This window comes from Oncorhynchus masou, chromosome 28 (assembly GCF_036934945.1).
Source record: "Oncorhynchus masou masou isolate Uvic2021 chromosome 28, UVic_Omas_1.1, whole genome shotgun sequence".
Taxonomy (NCBI): Eukaryota; Metazoa; Chordata; class Actinopteri; order Salmoniformes; family Salmonidae; genus Oncorhynchus; species Oncorhynchus masou.
In genome coordinates, this window is record NC_088239.1 from 13,020,644 (window position 1) to 13,040,162 (window position 19,519).

The 19,519-nt window shown below is 49.7% G+C and overlaps 1 protein-coding gene across 6 annotated transcripts in view; it reads right to left on the reverse strand.

The window, feature by feature from the left end:
- Window positions 1-936: 936 nt before the first annotated feature.
- The window catches only part of LOC135517172 (phosphatidylinositol 5-phosphate 4-kinase type-2 alpha-like), a 61,450-nt gene continuing 42,867 nt past the window's right edge, over window positions 937-19,519 (reverse strand). The window contains exons 6-12 of one of the 6 annotated variants that reach the window (XR_010452003.1): window positions 19,459-19,497; window positions 11,271-11,384; window positions 5,428-5,541; window positions 5,080-5,317; window positions 3,849-3,952; window positions 2,951-3,705; window positions 937-2,914 (exon numbers count right to left, since the gene is read on the reverse strand). Coding sequence is in view for 5 of the 6 variants with exons in the window: in XM_064941237.1 (XP_064797309.1) it covers window positions 3,625-3,705; window positions 3,849-3,952; window positions 5,080-5,317; window positions 5,428-5,541; window positions 11,271-11,384; window positions 19,459-19,497 (690 nt within the window). In the remaining variant the exon portion in view is untranslated. Of the gene's footprint in view, window positions 3,706-3,848; window positions 3,953-5,079; window positions 5,318-5,427; window positions 5,542-11,270; window positions 11,385-19,458; window positions 19,498-19,519 lie in introns of all 6 variants that reach the window. The other 5 variants (XM_064941241.1, XM_064941238.1, XM_064941240.1 and 2 more) reach the window with 5 other exon arrangements.

Here is a 19,519-nt window from a genome sequence, read left to right on the forward strand (position 1 = left end):
GCAGTGGTTAAGGTTAGGGAACATGGCGCAGGCGTGCAGTGGTTAAGGTTAGGGCTTAGGGAACATGGAGCAGGCGTGCAGTGGTTAAGGTTAGGGTTTAGGGAACATGGCGCAGGCGTGCAGTGGTTAAGGTTAGGGCTTAGGGAACATGGAGTAGGCGTGCAGTGGTTAAGGTTAGGGTTTAGGGAACATGGCGCAGGCGTGCAGTGGTTAAGGTTAGGGTTTAGGGAACATGGATCATGCGTGCAGTGGTTAAGGTTAGGGTTTAGGGAACATGGCGCAGGCGTGCAGTGGTTAAGGTTAGGGTTTAGGGAACATGGAGCAGGCGTGCAGTGGTTAAGGTTAGGGCTTAGGAACATGGAGCAGGCGTGCAGTGGTTAAGGTTAGGGCTTAGGGAACATGGAGCAGGCGTGCAGTGGTTAAGGTTAGGGTTTAGGGAACATGGCGCAGGCGTGCAGTGGTGATGCAGCAACGTTAACATAAGATGGTGGAAGGGGAGTCTCGACTGAATCTGTTCCCTAAACAGTGTACTATTTTTGACCAGAACCTGGCTAACCCTAAACCTAATCGGGCTCTTGTCAAAATTATTTCACTGTTACAAGGGAATAGGGTGACATTTCATTCAGATGCATTCAAACTTCGGAGGAATTGGTCAGCGGACAAACATCATTATGACAGTCACACAAACCACAACACACAGGTCCCTACTGAGCAGCGGGGCACGCAGGGTCAGATCATCCCAGTCTCCACACCAAGAGGTAGACACACAGATCCAAGTTCAGATTTGCCCCCCCCCAATGGTGAAGGTCAGGATTTGGGGAAGGTAAGCGCCATCTGTGCCTAATGACTAAGTTCTACCCATAACCTCAGCATCAGACGGCCATTTTAGTTTTTAGGTTTGAAAACTGAACTAGTCAAAAAAAGAATACAACTGTATCAATTTGACTCAACAATAATATATTGAAAACACCTACTACACAGGAAGGGAAAACACTGAAAATAAAACCCTATTAAAATAACATTTTAACTTTGTAAAAAAAATAAAAAGACATTAAAAAAGACAAATGAAATCATTTGGAGTATAAAGGCACACCTCTTACACAGTGTATAAGATGAAAACACAGTTTAAAGCTTGGTAAGGAGAGCCTGATGGGGTTAAGACTAGGAGAGTAACAATGGATCTAAACAGCCTAGACACAGGAGGGAGAAACTGTGTTCCTGCATGTATTGGTTTTGTTTTTACAGTACATACAAGCAGTAGCATTCTTCATATAACACAACACTGTCATTAACACTGTCATTAACTCAAACGGTGTTGCTTTAAAATACAATTATATTTCATGACTAAAATGCAACGTAAAAATATATGTGAATAGAATCTATGCGTGTAAAACAAACAACAATATGGATTTTTTTTGCTTGGATAAGAAGAGTCGAGGAGGATGACGTCAATGGTTTAGTAGGTTACCCATCACAGGTACAACACCAGACAGATTCTTCTCTGGTACAAGTCAAAGCTATATAGAGATGTATCTATCTATCTCTGGAACAGGTATAATGATGCCACCCAGCCGTTTCCCTTGTTAAAACCATTAAAACCACTTCACCCAGTCGTTTCCCTTGTTAAAACCACGTCACCCAGCCGTTTCCCTTGTTAAAACCATTAAAACCACGTCACCCAGCCGTTTCCCTTGTTAAAACCACGTCACCCAGTCGTTTCCCTTGTTAAAACCACGTCACCCAGCCGTTTCCCTTGTTAAAACCATTAAAACCACGTCACCCAGTCAGGATCGTATGCATAACATTTGGTTACTTTTAGTATCTGTGCAAAATATAAAAATGTACCACATAAATTCAAACCCGGCGAAACTCAATCTGAGATAAAACAACCTTTCAACAACAACGACGCAACAAAAGTCTGAATAACAGGCAGACAACAAAAAGGTTAAAAGGAGAGGCTGACAGGTTGGCATGACGTCACCACTTAAATAACAAAAGTAGAGTTTCCTACAACCCAGCCCCTTCCTCTCCTCTCATGAAACACTGACACACAGCCGACTCAGGCCTGAACCTTGTATAGAGATCTTTGACTGTCTCAGGGCTCTCCATCTCAGTCCTGGAACGCTAATAGTCGTGAAGGCTTTTGTTCCAGCCCTGCTGTAACAACGAATTCAAATAACTAATTAAGGTCTTCTGTCTGGACCATAACAAGCTGAATCAAATAACCAACTAATTAAGGTCTTCTGTCTGGACCACAATAAGCTGAATCAAATAACCAACTAATTAAGGTCTTCTGTCTGGACCACAATAAGCTGAATCAGGTATATTAGTGCTGACAGGAGTAAATAAAGCCTGCATACGCAGTACTCCTCCATGGCCGGGGTTGGAGACCCCTGACAGACAGATGTGGGTAAGACTCTGGTTCAGGCTGGTTCGATACCAGAGGTAAACAATAGGCCGTCTGTATCTGTCCTGAAGGCACCACTCCTCTTTCTCTGCTGCGCACTACACTCAGGCCTGGTCCCAAACCCACCTCTAGTCCCTCCGACACCCCTATCAGACATGTTGGGGCTGAGTTGGATAACTCCAAACAGTGCTTTTGTTGTGGTGCATGTAACAGAACGAGAGATCATATCTCTAACATAAAAGTGCAACAATTTGTTTAAGGTGCTGATGGCAATTCAGGTTCAAAGGTCCATGAGGTATCAAACCATCGCCCTGCCCTGTCCCACAGGAAGTCAGACACACCAACTTCCTAATAGCCTTTCCTGGTACCCCGCCAGAATGACATAAACCCGATCAGTCAATGATGTCGTAAATCTCTAAAGCCTAATGGAACTGAATGAAACTGTTGGACGAGTCAGACCTCGTGTCATTTCTGGTCTCCTCTCTGGCCGTCCTTCCAGGTACCCTGCTACACACACACACACACACACACACACACACACACACACACACACACACACACACACACACACACACACACACACAGCACTACTGACCAGCTCCCAGTCTTACTAGACGCAGCTTGTCCTAACGTCTCTTGTATGGAGGGAGTGATGGATGAAGGGACAGATAGGAAGGTAGCTTTGGCTTGGGCAGGGCTAAATGGCAATTGGATGGTCTGGCCGACGGCCTATTGGACTAATACTTCCTACTTCCTGAAGACAAGTGAATGGTTTGGACTAGCCTCAAGGTGCACTTCCTGTTTACTTCTACCTGTACTATTTACTCCGAGAGTGACCTCACTATTGTTATCCAATCACTGAGCCCTGTTCTTCCTCATTCTAACCCCACCCCCTCCCAAAGGGGAATACAGAACAACAAACAATGCAGGGTGAGGACATGGTGTAAAAAAAACTAGATTCCCAAAGTACACAAAACAAACAAATACAAAAGTACTGACTAGAACACCGCGTAACAGAGATCAAGTCAAAAGAGAAGATACACCTATTCTCCTATCACACCTTATGGTCCCGCGTAACAGAGATCAAGTCAACAGAGAATATGAATGTAAACAAATGATGGTTTTAGCTGCAGAGGGACACCCCTGCTAAAGGAGAAATGGAGAGAGAGATAAAAACCACCTCCACTCTCAGCCAGCCCCTCCCCTACTCCCGGGGGCTATGAGAGAATAGTGGTGATGAAGTCGTAGAACCTCTTGGAGTACTGCTCTGGGTTCACCGTGGAGATCTCCGCTCCCGCCTGCAGGGGGCGACACATGGTGGACGAGTCAGTCAAGGGAAGACACACAATCACACAAAAATCACACCAAACGAGGTGCAGACTCACTCACTCACTCACTCACTCACTCACTCACTCACTCACTCACTCACTCACTCACTCACTCCGTGTTTGACGGTCTTGGCAGCGTGAGCGGCCTTCTTCTTGGCATCGTAATGCTGCAGAATATCAATGACCGCCATGAAGTACACCTCCTTCCTAGGAGCACCTGGACACACAGACACAGAGGATTACACCTCCTACCTAGGAGCACCTGGACACACAGGACTATCCCTACACCTACTGCCTAGAAACACCTGAACACACAGGACTATCCCTCCACCTACTGCCTAGAAACACCTGGACACACAGGACTATCCCTCCACCTACTGCCTAGAAACACCTGGACACACAGGACTATCCCTACACCTACTGCCTAGAAACACCTGAACACACAGGACTATCCCTACACCTACTGCCTAGAAACACCTGAACACACAGGACTATCCCTCCACCTACTGCCTAGAAACACCTGAACACACAGGACTATCCCTCCACCTACTGCCTAGAAACACCTGAACACACAGGACTATCCCTCCACCTACTGCCTAGAAACACCTGAACACACAGGACTATCCCTCCACCTACTGCCTAGAAACACCTGGACACACAGGACTATCCCTACACCTACTGCCTAGAAACACCTGAACACACAGGACTATCCCTACACCTACTGCCTAGAAACACCTGAACACACAGGACTATCCCTACACCTACTGCCTAGAAACACCTGAACACACAGGACTATCCCTCCACCTACTGCCTAGAAACACCTGAACACACAGGACTATCCCTACACCTACTGCCTAGAAACACCTGAACACACAGGACTATCCCTACACCTACTGCCTAGAAACACCTGAACACACAGGACTATCCCTACACCTACTGCCTAGAAACACCTGAACACACAGGACTATCCCTCCACCTACTGCCTAGAAACACCTGAACACACAGGACTATCCCTCCACCTACTGCCTAGAAACACCTGAACACACAGGACTATCCCTCCACCTACTGCCTAGAAACACCTGAACACACAGGACTATCCCTACACCTACTGCCTAGAAACACCTGAACACACAGGACTATCCCTACACCTACTGCCTAGAAACACCTGAACACACAGGACTATCCCTACACCTACTGCCTAGAAACACCTGAACACACAGGACTATCCCTAGATCTGTAATGACATAACACAAGGGGCACCGGAGAGCTACAAGGACTGTCATCTATACTGTTGATCTAGTTGGTATTTTTCACCATCTCCTGAACCCCTCCCTCTCCACTCACCGTCGTTGCTCTTGATGGCATAGACGTCTATGGTGGGGTCAAACTCCCCGGGGGACAGGGGCTTGGTGCTGTCCAGGGTGTTACTGGGGGAGTCAGGGGGAGTGCCAATCACTCCGTCACTCTCCCCCTCATCGTCCCCCTCGTTATCCTCACTCTCCACCTCCTCCTGCTCAGCCCGCTCCACATCATGGATCCCCACCAGCAGACTGTAGTCCATCAGCTTCAACTGGGCCAGGAACTGGAGGGAGGGAGGGAAATAACATGTGTTGAGGGAGACCGGATTAATCCAGACCCAAGTATTAATTCACTCACTCTCAGAAGAAATAACAGAACCACACACACACACACCTCCACGTCTTTACGTAGCTTCTCCAGGAACATCTTTTTGTTGTCGTCGTCGATGCAGATCTTCTGTCCATCGTTGATGAAGTCGTTGTCCTTGTAGGTGGGCAGCTCCTTGGCCTGACGCCCCACACAGAAACACAGTCAGGACAGCAGAGGACACACCTGGACTCTACAGCTATTCACACTAATAAGGAAAAGTACCAGGGTTTACACTCGTTAAAATGACCTTCTGACTCATTGAATAAATTGATATGAATCCTGTTTTTCTGTGACTCCCTCAGTTTGAAACAGACAGTGGGAGCTCTATGGGGCTTGTGAGTTTCCATTGGGCCATCTGGCTGCAATACCATGTGTGACATGGGGTCTGGGGGCGCTTTTGTGTAAAGTGAGGCATTATTCTGTGGAACTGAGGAAGGAGTGAGCAGGAAATGAGGTCACAGCTCAGGGAGCTGACAGAAGCAATACTACAGCAGCACCAGGAAATGAGGTCACACTGAGCAGCTCAGCTCAGGGAGCTGACAGAAGCAATACTACAGCAGCACCAGGAAATGAGGTCACACTGAGCAGCTCAGCTCAGGGAGCTGACAGAAGCAATACTACAGCAGCACCAGGAAATGAGGTCACACTGAGCAGCTCAGCTCAGGGAGCTGACAGAAGCAATTCTACAGCAGCACCAGGAAATGAGGTCACACTGAGCAGCTCAGCTCAGGGAGCTGACAGAAGCAATACTACAGCAGCACCAGGAAATGAGGTCACAGCAGCAGCTCAGCTCAGGGAGCTGACAGAAGCAATTCTACAGCAGCACCAGGAAATGAGGTCACACTGAGCAGCTCAGCTCAGGGAGCTGACAGAAGCAATTCTACAGCAGCACCAGGAAATGAGCCACACACACACACACACACACACACACACACACACACACACACACACACACACACACACAGCCAAGATCTAACACACAGAAATGGATACACACATAGAATAGTTACAGATGGACACAAATACACACACAGCAACAAACACACAGACCACAAACAATGCTGCCACGGCCGAGGCACCCTTGTTGCACACTCAAATGGATGAACGTTGTAATAATGTGGAGTCAGAAGGAAGAAACAGTAGTACCAGCTACAGATATCATCCTGTTTATGACATCCATTCCATATATCCATACACCCATTCTGTCCATGCATCCTTAATCTCTGCCACCTTCCTGATCAACCTTTTAATAGGGCAATTATCAGTTCAGGTCAGTACAGACAAGCCCATACAAGCATCACGTACTGGGGTGACATGGTAGAGAAGCAGAACAGATGAAGTAGGATGAAAACAGCCAAGAAAGAGAGAGGGGGGAGAAAGAAAACAAGAGGGGGCAGGAGAGAGGGGGTGGAGAGAGTGAGAGAGAGAGAGACAAACAGAGAGAAAGACAGGGGGTAGAGAAAACAAGAGAGAGGGGGTGGAGAGAGTGAGAGAAAGAGAGACAAACAGAGAGAAAGACAGGGGGTAGAGAAAACAAGAGAGAGGGGGTGGAGAGAGTGAGAGAGAAAGACAGACAGCGATAGATTATTGGCCCAGTGCACAAGGTCTTCAGTCAGGTGACCGGAGATAGTTTTTGAATTCCATTATCATATAACTACAGGAAGTTTGTGACACATCAGATGTGACTGACGTCTCTCGACAGTGAATCCGCCTCAGCTTGGTGAGAGAGAGAACAGGAGACCAGATCACCAACTGGACCATCACAAAATACACAGCACAACCTCCAGGTAAATAAAACCAGCCCGTGTGGCTTAGCTGTGGGTACGATTCCCATGGGGGAAAATGGATGCACTCAAGTCGCTCTGTAAGTCTCCCTGGATAAGGATGTCTGCTAAATGACAACTGGAGTGTGATTAGTAGTCAGGAAGGAGAGGCCTGGTGGAGGAGAGGCCTGGTGGAGGAGAGGCCTGGTGGAGGAGAGGCCTGGTGGAGGAGAGGCCTGGTGGAGGAGAGGCCTGGTGGAGGAGAGGCCTGGTGGTGCTCTGGTCTGGGCATGCTCAGACAACAGCTGTCCAAAACAGCCTCTCAGCCAGTCAATGCTGAACGGTCCTCCGTGTCAGCTACACACAGACTGAACGGTCCTCCGTGTCAGCTACACACAGACTGAACGGTCCTCCGTGTCAGCTACACACAGACTGAACGGTCCTCCGTGTCAGCTACACACAGACTGAACGGTCCTCCGTGTCAGCTACACACAGACTGAACGGTCCTCCGTGTCAGCTACACACAGACTGAACGGTCCTCCGTGTCAGCTACACACAGACTGAACGGTCCTCCGTGTCAGCTACACACAGACTGAACGGTCCTCCGTGTCAGCTACACACAGACTGAACGGTCCTCCGTGTCAGCTACACACAGACTGAACGGTCCTCCGTGTCAGCTACACACAGACTGAACGGTCCTCCGTGTCAGCTACACACAGACTGAACGGTCCTCCGTGTCAGCTACACACAGACTGAACGGTCCTCCGTGTCAGCTACACACAGACTGAACGGTCCTCCGTGTCAGCTACACACAGACTGAACGGTCCTCTGTGTCAGCTACACACAGACCGTGTCTGTGAAAATACTTTAAGCCAGGGGGTGTAGTGCACTACGTAGGGAATAGGGTGCCACTTCAGATGCACACACACACACACACACACACACACACACACACACACACACACACACACACACACACACATCAGTTTATTTATTTATCCAACCTTTATTTAACTAGGCAAGTCAGTTAAGAACAAATTCTTATTTACAATGACAGCCTAGGAACCGTGGGTTAACTGCCTGTTCAGGGGCAGAATGACAGATTTATTACCTTGTCAGCTCAGGGATTCAATCCAGCAACCTTTCAGTTACTGGCCCAACGCTCTAACCACTAAGCTACCTGCCTCTAACCACTAGGCTACCTGCCGCCCCAAAATATGTCATAAGTGTGTTTATGAGAGGAATGGGAAGTGAAAGTGATTGGTTGAGAGTCAATAAGCCATAAAGGAAAAGGGCAGCAGTATGAAAACGTTCCAGAATAAACCAGGTCCATCTGGCTATTTACTAGGAATCCTGTAGCCGTCATTACATGAATCTGAAGAAAGTTATGAAAATAAAATGAGATACGATTGATCTGATATATTGAGTATGACTGGCCTTGGTTCTACAATACAGAGACAGAGACCGACAGAGAGACCGACAGAGAGCAAGAGAGAGAAAGACAGAGACAGAGAGAGAGCGAGAGAGAGACAGATGAGAGCGAGAGAGAGCGACACAGACAGAGATATAGAGAGAGACAGACGAGAGCGAGAGAGTGACAGACAGAGATATAGAGAGAGACAGACGAGAGCGAGAGAGTGACAGACAGAGATATAGAGAGAGACAGACGAGAGCGAGAGAGTGACAGACAGAAACAGACAGAGAGCGACACAGAGAGAGAGAGAGACGAGAGCGAGACAGATGAGAGCGAGAGAGAGCGACACAGACAGAGAGAGACAGACGAGAGAGAGAGAGAGCGAGAGACAGAGTGACAGGGCGAGAGATAGACAGACAGAGAGAGCGAGAGCTAGATATAGTTGAAGTCGGAAGTTTACATACACTTTTGCCGAATATATTTAAACTCAATTTTCAATCCCTGACATTTATTCCTAGTAAAACTTTCCTGTCTTAGGTCAGTTAGGATCACCACTTTATTTTAAGAATGTAAAATGTCAGAATAATAGTAGAGAGAATGATTTATTTCAGTTTTTATTTCTTTCATAACATACCCAGTGGGTCAGAAGTTTACATGCACTCAATTAGTATTTGGTAGCATTGACTTGAAATTGTTTAACTTGAGTCAAATGTTTTGGGTAGCCTTCCACAAGCTTCCCACAATAAGTTGGGTGAATTTTGACCCATTCCTCCTGACAAAGCAAGTGTAACTGAGTCGGGTTTGTATAGGCCTCGTTGCTCACACAGGCTTTTTCAGTTCTGCCCACACATTTTCTATGGACTTTGTGATGGCCACTCCAATACCTTGACTTTGTTGCCCTTAAGCCATTTTCCCACAACTTTGGAAGTATGCTTGGGCTCATTGTCCATTTGGAAGACCCATTTGCGACCAAGCTTTAACTTCCTAACTGAGGTCTTGAGATGTTGCCATCTATTTTGTGAAGTGAACCAGTCCCTCCGGCAGCAAAACAGCCCCACAACATGAGGTAGGAACCCCTGTGCTTCACAGTTGGGATGGTGTTCTTCGGCTTGCAAGCCTCCCCCTTTTTCCTCCAAACATAATGATGGTCATTATGGCCAAAAAGTTCAACTTTTGTTTCATCAGACCAGAGGACATTTCTCCAAAAAGTATAATCTTGGTCCCCATGTGCAGTTGCAAACCGTAGTCTGGCATTTTTATGGCGGTTTTGGAGCAGTGGCTTCTTCCTTGCTGAACGGCCTTTCAGGTTATGTCGATATAGGACTCGTTTTACTGTGGATATAGGTACTTTTGTACCTGTTTCCTCCAGCATCTTCACAATGTCCTTTGCTGTTGTTCTGGGACTGATTTGCACATTTCGCACCAAAGTAGATTCATCTCTAGGAGACAGAGCTTGTCTCCTTCCTGAGCGGTATGTCGGCTGCGTGGTCCCATGGTGTTTATACTTGCATACTATTGTTTGTACAGATGAACATGGTACCTTCAGGCATTTGGAAATTGCATCCAAGGATGAACCAGACTTGCAGAGGTCTTGGCTGATTTCTTTTGATTTTCCCATGATGTCAAGCAAAGAGGCACAGAGTTTGAAGGTAGGCCTTGAAATACATCCACAGGTACACCTCCAATTGACTCAAATTATGTCAATTAGCCTATCAGAAGCCATGACATCATTTTCCAAGCTGTTTAAAGGCACAGTCAACTTAGTGTATGCAAACTTCTGGCCCACTGGAATTGTGATATAGTGAATTATAAGTGAAATAATCTGTCCGTAAACAATAGTTGGTCATGCACAAAGTAGATGTCCTAACCGACTTGCCAAAACTATAGTTTGTAAACAAGACATTGGGGAGTTGTTGAAAAACAAGTTTGAATGACTCCAACCTCAGTGTATGTATGTAAACTTCCGACTTCAACCTGCATATAGATAGGATATAGATGTAGATATAGATATAGCATGCCTGGACTTGGTTCTATAATATGATTTGATAGGATATAGATGTAGATATAGATAGGATATAGATATAGATGTAGATATAGCATGCCTGGCCTTGGTTCTATAATATCATTTGATTGGTAGATAGATATAGATATAGATGTAGATGTAGATATATATATGTAGATATAGATGTAGATATAGCATGCCTGGCCTTGGTTCTATAATATGATTTGATAGGTAGATAGATATAGATGTAGATATTGATAGATGTAGATATAGATGTAGATATAGTTTTAGCATGCCTGGCCTTGGTTCTATAATATGATTTGATTGGTAGATAGATATAGATATAGATGTAGATGTAGATATATATATGTAGATATAGATATAGATATAGCATGCCTGGCCTTGGTTCTATAATATCATTTGATTGGTAGATAGATATAGATGTAGATGTAGATATATATATGTAGATATAGATATAGATATAGCATGCCTGGCCTTGGTTCTATAATATCATTTGATTGGTAGATAGATATAGATATAGATGTAGATGTAGATATAGATATGTAGATATAGATGTAGATATAGTTTTAGCATGCCTGGCCTTGGTTCTATAATATGATTTGATAGGGATATAGATATAGATGTAGATATAGATATAGATGTAGATATAGAATGCCTGGCTCCTTACGTCTCTTACGTGTTTCATGGCGCAGTAAAAGCGCGTGGCGATCCGCAGCGTTTGCAGCCTTTGCTGAACATTAGATTTGGGCCGCGGGGGTGCATCCTCAGGAGGGCGTGGCTGCTGGAAGAGGGGAGCGAAGGGGGGGATGGAGGAGGAGAGAGCCGGGGAAAGGAAAAAAGGAAGTTGAAAGGAAAGTGTTTAAGAAATACAAACTGTATTAGTGTAAAGCGCGGCAAGGAGAGAGAGCTTCTGGAAGAGAGCAGTCTGGCAAGTGCTGGTGGAAAAGCCACGGTCGCAGTTTAAATTCCCACAGGGACCACATACAAACTAAATGGTCTTCTCTTACTGAACCGCAAGTGGCTTTGGATCAGAGCGTCTTCTAAGTGGAATATATTTCAAGTGACATCATATCTCACCATTCTAGCTGGAATGGCAGAGTATTCAACACATGAAGCTATGTCAATCACATCTGTCAAATAGAAATCCAGGTTGGATGTGAGGACAGCAGCACGGGGAAGTTGTCCGGGGTGTTGGAGAAACACGCCTGGAGATGCAGGGACATGCAGAAAACATGCATGAGAGAGCGAGAGAAGGAGCATGCAGCCAGCCAAGAGTGCTTGTTGTTTGTGTGTGAAACATCACACACACACCGTACTGCCGTTACACACACACACCGTACCGTCGTTACACACACACACACCGTACCGCCGTTACACACACACACACACCGTACCGCCGTACACACACACACACACACCGTACCGCCGTTACACACACACACACACGTACCGCCGTTACACACACACACACACGTACCGCCGTTACACACACACACACCGTATCGCCACACACACACACACACCGTACCGCCGTTACACACACACACACCGTACCGCCGTTACACACACACACACACACCGTTACACACACCGCCGTTACACACACACACACCCGTACCGCCGTTACACACACACACACCGCCGTACCGCACACACACCGTTACACACACACACACCGTACCGCCGTTACACACACACACCGTACCGCCGTTACACACACACACACCGTACCGCCGTTACACACACACACACCGTACCGCCGTTACACACACACACACCGTACCGCCATTACACACACACACCGTACCGCCATTACACACACACACACACACAACATACCGCCGTTACACACACACCGTGCCGCCATTACACACACACACCGTACCGCCATTACACACACACACACACACACACACACACCGTGCCGCCGTTACACACACACACACACCGTGCCGCCGTTACACACACACACACACACACCGTACCGCCGTTACACACACACACACACCGTACCGCCACACACACACCGTTACACACACACACACACACGTACCGCCGTTACACACACACACACCGTACCGCCATTACACACACACACCGTACCGCCGTTACACACACACACACACACCATACCGCCGTTATACACACACACACACCGTGCCGCCGTTACACACACACACACCGTGCCGCCGTTACACACCACCGCCGCCATTACAAACACACACACCGTACCGCCGTTACACACACACACACCCGTATATTACACACCACACCGTACCGCCATTACACACACACACACACCGTACCACCGTTACACACACACACACCATACCGCCGTTACACACACACACACCGTACCGCCGTTACACACACACCATACCGCCATTACACACACACACACACCATACCGCCGTTACACACACACACACCATACCGCCGTTACACACACACACACCGTACCGCCGTTACACACACACACACCGTGCCGCCGTTACACACACACACACCGTACCGCCGTTACACACACACACACCGTACCGCCGTTACACACACACACACACACACACACACCACGCCGTTACACACACACCACCATACCGCCGTTACACACACACACACACACATACACACACACACACACACACACACCATACCGCCGTTACACACACACACACCATACCGCCGTTACACACACACATTACGCAGCCTAACAGACACCAGCTCCACCGTACCTTCATTCACCCCTCCAGTATTCTATATACACAGCAGTCTATGAATACATCAGTCACAACTTATCCAGACTGGAATCACACAACCTCAAAATGTAGAAAATGTGTGTTTCTAAAGCCAGTCTGAATATGAGTGAACATACGCACGCGTGACCCCACTCAACATGCACAAACACACGCGTGACCCCACTCAACATGCACAAACACACGCGTGACCCCACTCAAAACACACACACACACACACACACACACACACACACACACACACACACACACACACACACACACACACATATACACACACACACACACACACACACACACACATACGTGTATATATACAGTGCCTTGCGAAAGTATTCGGCCCCTTTGAACTTTGCGACCTTTTGCCACATTTCAGGCTTCAAACATAAAGATATAAAACTGTATTTTTTTGTGAAGAATGAACAACAAGTGGGACACAATCATGAAGTGGAACGACATTTATTGGATATTTCAAACTTTTTTAACAAATCAAAAACTGAAAAATTGGGCGTGCAAAATTATTCAGCCCCCTTAAGTTAATACTTTGTAGCGCCACCTTTTGCTGTGATTACAGCTGTAAGTCGCTTGGGGTATGTCTCTATCAGTTGTGCACATCGAGAGACTGAACATTTTTCCCATTCCTCCTTGCAAAACAGCTCGAGCTCAGTGAGGTTCGATGGAGAGCATTTGTGAACAGCAGTTTTCAGTTCTTTCCACAGATTCTCGATTGGATTCAGGTCTGGACTTTGACTTGGCCATTCTAACACCTGGATATGTTTATTTTTGAACCATTCCATTGTAGATTTTGCTTTATGTTTTGGATCATTGTCTTGTTGGAAGACAAATCTCCGTCCCAGTCTCAGGTCTTTTGCAGACTCCATGTTTTCTTCCAGAATGGTCCTGTATTTGGCTCCATCCATCTTCCCATCAATTTTAACCATCTTCCCTGTCCCTGCTGAAGAAAAGCAGGCGCAAACCATGATGCTGTTGGTGCATGTTGAGTGGGGTCAGGCGCGCGCGTGTTGGTGCATGTTGAGTGGGGTCAGGCGCGCGCGTTGGTGCATGTTGAGTGGGGTCAGGCGCGTGCATGTTGAGTGGGGTCAGGCGCGCGCGTGTTGGTGCATGTTGAGTGGGGTCAGGCGCGCGCGTTGGTGCATGTTGAGTGGGGTCAGGCGCGCGTGGTGCATGTTGAGTGGGGTCAGGGGCGCGTGTTGGTGCATGTTGAGTGGGGTCAGGCGCGCGCGTGTTGGTGCATGTTGAGTGGGGTCAGGCGCGCGCGTTGGTGCATGTTGAGTGGGGTCAGGCGCGCGCGTTGGTGCATGTTGAGTGGGGTCGCGCGTGTGTTTGTGCATGTTGAGTGGGGTCGCGCGTGTGTTTGTGCATGTTGAGTGGGGTCACGCGTGTGTTTGTGCATGTTGAGTGGGGTCACGCGTGTGTTTGTGCATGTTGAGTGGGGTCACGCGTGTGTTTGTGCATGTTGAGTGGGGTCACGCGTGTGTTTGTGCATGTTGAGTGGGGTCACGCGTGTGTTTGTGCATGTTGAGTGGGTCACGCGTGTGTTTGTGCATGTTGAGTGGGGTCACGCGTGTGTTTGTGCATGTTGAGTGGGGTCACGCGTGTGTTTGTGCATGTTGAGTGGGGTCACGCGTGTGTTTGTGCATGTTGAGTGGGGTCACGCGTGTGTTTGTGCATGTTGAGTGGGGTCACGCGTGTGTTTGTGCATGTTGAGTGGGGTCACGCGTGTGTTTGTGCATGTTGAGTGGGGTCACGCGCGTGTTTGTGCATGTTGAGTGGGGTCAGGCGCGCGTGTGTTTGTGCATGTTGAGTGGGGTCACGCGTGTGTTTGTGCATGTTGAGTGGGGTCACGCGTGTGTTTGTGCATGTTGAGTGGGGTCACGCGTGTGTGTGTTTGAGTGGGGTCATGTGTGTTTGTGCATGTTGAGTGGGGTCACGCGTGTGTTTGTGCATGTTGAGTGGGGTCACGCGTGTGTTTGTGCATGTTGAGTGGGGTCACGCGTGTGTATGTTCACTCATATTCAGACTGGCTTTAGAAACACACATTTTGAGGTTGTGTCACACACACACACACACACACACGACCCAGCTCAACGCGCACGCGTGACCACACCCACACGGTTATTGTGGTCGTAGTTGCTGTAGTAAAATGAACAAGTCCTTCCATATCTTGGCGAGTAATCTGGCAGTAGTAAGCATCTGCTTCTCCATAGAACTCTGTTCTCTTCCTCAGAGAATCCTGCTGGTTCTCCCGGCCCAGATTCTACTGTCGCCAGGCGAGTCTCTCACACACCAACAACAGAAAACACACAACTCTCTCTCCTCCACACACACACAGTCCGAATACAGTATGCCGCAAAGTTCAGTCTCACACGCCAGTTCACATCACACTCAGGTGACACTCAGAATCTTCTCCACACTGCAGGTTAAGTTCCTGCCAACAGGGAAGGTTGCAGAATCACAAAGCCTGTGGTCCGTTTGTACAACTACCATTGGCTGAACCAGAGCCATGTACTTCAAATGTATGACTATGGGCTGAATCATTCATTCATTCACTCCCACTCAGAGAAAGTCTGCTCTCATTACCAGAAAACCGCCTCATACAACGAACAGCATCTGATCAAATAATCCAGCAATGTAAACACACACACACCAAGCAGGGGACGCAATGGTACTGCTGTAACGGTAGTAAAGTGATGGAGCAAACGGAACTGAAGACAGAGCATGCAACAGTATGGGGGGTGTAACGCGTGTTGGTGCATGTTGAGGGGGTGTAACGGGCAGGTAGGGATGTAGGGGAGAGGGTCACGCAGGTAGGGGGATGTAACGGGCAGGTCAGGGGGGGTGTGTTTGTATGGGGTGGGGTCAGGTAGGGGGTGTTTGGCAGGTAGGGACACGTAGTGTGTTTGTGCATGTTGAGGGGTCACGCGGGGGCATGTTGACGGGCAGGTAGGGGAAGCATGGTGAACGGGCAGGTAGGGGGGTGTGTTTGGCAGGTAGGGACAAGTAGGGGTCAGGTAACGGGCAGGTAGGGGGGGTAACGGGCAGGTAGGGACAAGTAGGGGGGGGTCACGGGCAGGTGGGTTTGTGCATGTTGAGTGGGGTCACGCGGTGGGCAAGTTGGGGGGGTCACGCGTGTGTTTGGCATGTTGATTGGGGTCACGGGCGGTAGGGACAAGTAGGGGAGGGTAACGGGCAGGTAGGGGGTTTGGCAGGTTGAGGGACAAGTAGGGGGTTTGTGCATGTTGGGGGGTCACGGGTGGTAGGGACAAGTAGGGGGATTCAGACGGGCAGGTTTAGAAACACACATTTTGGGGGTTGTGTCACACACACACACACACAAGTAGGGGGAGTGTAACAGGCAGGTGGGGGACCCACACGGGCAGATAGGGGTAGTAAAATGAACAAGTCCTTCCATATCTTGGCGAAATCTGGCAGGTAGGGACAATCTCTGTAATCTCTTCCTCAGGGGGGTGTAACGGGCAGGTAGGGGGGTGTCTCACACACCAACAACAGGGAAACAACAAGTGTAACGGGCCTCCAGGGGGTGTACACAGGGACAAGTAGGGGACAGTATGCCGCAAAGTTCACAGTCTCACACGCCAGTTCAGGGACAAGTAGGTGACACTCAGGTATCTTCTCCACACTGGCAGGTAGGTTCCTGCCAACAGGGCAGGTAGGGGAATCACAAAGCCTGGGTCAGGTAGGGACAAGTACCATTGGCTGAACCAGGGGGTGTACTTCAAATGTAGGGACAAGTAGGGGGGAGTGAATCATTCATTCATTCACTCCCAGGTAGGGACAAGTCTGGGGATTAACGGGCAGGTAGAAACAAGCCTAGGGGGAGGGTGCAACGGGCAGGTAGGGACAAGTAGGGGGAGTGTAAACACACAGAAACAAGTAGGGGACGCAATGGTAGTGTAACGGGCAGGTGATGGGGGGGTGCAAACGGGCTGAGGTAGGGACAAGTAGGGGGGAGGAGTGTAACGGGCAGGTAGGGGGGAGTGTAACGGGCAGGTAGGGACAAGTAGGGGGAGTGTAACGGGCAGGCAGGGGGGGGGGGGTGCAACGGGCAGGTAGGGACAAGTATGGGGGAGTGTAACAGGCAGGTAGGGACAAGTAGGGGGAGTGTAATGGGCAGGTAGGGACAAGTAGGGGGAGTGTAATGGGCAGGTAGGGACAAGTAGGGTTTGTAAGTCGCTCTGGATAAGAGCGTCTGCTAAATGACTTAAATGTTAAATGTTAAATGTTAGGGGGGAGTGTAACGGGCAGGTAGGGGGGGGTGCAACGGGCAGGTAGGGACAAGTAGGGGAGAGGAGTGTAACGGACAAGTAGGGGGGAGTGTAACGGGCAGGTAGGGACAAGTAGGGGGAGTGTAACGGGCAGGTAGGGGTGAGTGTAACGGGCAGGCAGGGGAGTGTAACGGGCAGGCAGGGGGAGTGTAAGGGGCAGGCAGGGGGAGGAGTGTAACGGGCAGGCAGGGGGAGTGTAACGGGCAGGCAGGGGGAGTGTAACGGGCAGGCAGGGGGAGTGTAACGGGCAGGCAGGGGGAGTGTAACGGGCAGGCAGGGGGGGTGTAACGGGCAGGTAGGGGGAGTGTAACGGGCAGGTAGGGACAAGTAGGGGGGAGTGTAACGGGCAGGTAGGGGTGAGTGTAACGGGCAGGCAGGGGGGGAGTGTAACGGGCAGGTAGGGGGAGTGTAACGGGCAGGTAGGGACAAGTAGGGGGAGTGTAACGGGCAGGTAGGGGTGAGTGTAACGGGCAGGTAGGGGGGAGTGTAAGGGGCAGGCAGGGGTGGTGTAACGGGCAGGCAGGGGTGGTGTAACGGGCAGGTAGGGGGGGTGTAACGGGCAGGTAGGGACAAGTGAGTGTAACGGGCAGGCAGGGGGAGTGTAAGGGGCAGGCAGGGGGGTGTAACGGGCAGGTAGGGGGAGTGTAACGGGCAGGCAGGGGTGGTGTAACGGGCAGGCAGGGGTGGTGTAACGGGCAGGTAGGGGGGAGTGTAACAGGCAGGTAGGGGTGGGGGGAGTGTAACGGGCAGGTAGGGGGACGTGTAACGGGCAGGTAGGGGGAGTGTAACGGGCAGGTAGGGGGGAGTGTAACGGGCAGGCAGGGGGGTGTAACGGGCAGGTAGGGGGAGTGTAACGGGCAGGTAGGGGTGGTGTAACGGGCAGGCAGGGGTGGTGTAACGGGCAGGTAGGGGGAGTGTAACGGGCAGGTAGGGAGTGTAAGGTAGGGGGAGTGTAACGGGCAGGTAGGGGGGAGTGTAACGGGCAGGTAGGGGGTGTGTAACGGGCAGGTAGGGGGGGGGAGTGTAACGGGCAGGTAGGGGGAGTGTAACGGGCAGGTAGGGGGCAGTGTAACGGGCAGGTAGGGGGAGTGTAACGGGCAGGTAGGGGGGAGTGTAACGGGCAGGTTGGGGGTGTAACGGGCAGGTTGGGGGAGTGTAACGGGCAGGTAGGGGGGAGTGTAACGGGCAGGTAGGGGGGAGTGTAACGGGCAGGTAGGGGGGAGTGTAACAGGCAGGTAGGGGGAGTGTAACGGGCAGGTAGGGGGAGTGTAACGGGCAGGTAGGGGGAGTGTAACAGGCAGGTAGGGGGGGGTGGGGGGTGTAACAGGTAGGGGGAGTGTAACGGGCAGGTAGGGGGGAGTGTAACGGGCAGGTAGGGGGGAGTGTAACAGGCAGGTAGGGGGGTGTAACGGCAGGTAGGGGTGGTGTAACGGGCAGGTAGGGGTGGTGTAACGGGCAGGTAGGGGTGGTGTAACGGGCAGGTAGGGGGGAGTGTAACGGGCAGGTAGGGGCAGGGGTCTTAACAGAAAAGGGCAGATGGTTTGAATACCCCCCCATGTAGTTGAAGACAGAATGGCAGGTCAGGTAGGTAATGGACAGAAGCTGTGTTGGTTTAAATCACCAGGTCTGAACACACAGCTCTCTCCCGCCCTCCACATGGTTGTATAGGACAGGGAGTGGCCAGGAATCAGAATCCATACTCAGTGTCTATATAAATACATTAAACACACCATGTATAGGTCCAGAGCTGGTTGTGTGTGTGTGTGTGTGTGTGTGTGTGTGTAAATTACTGTACCTTCTCCTTGTCGCTGGCCTCCCTGGCCACAGTGGAGCCCTGACAGACAGAAAGATGTCAG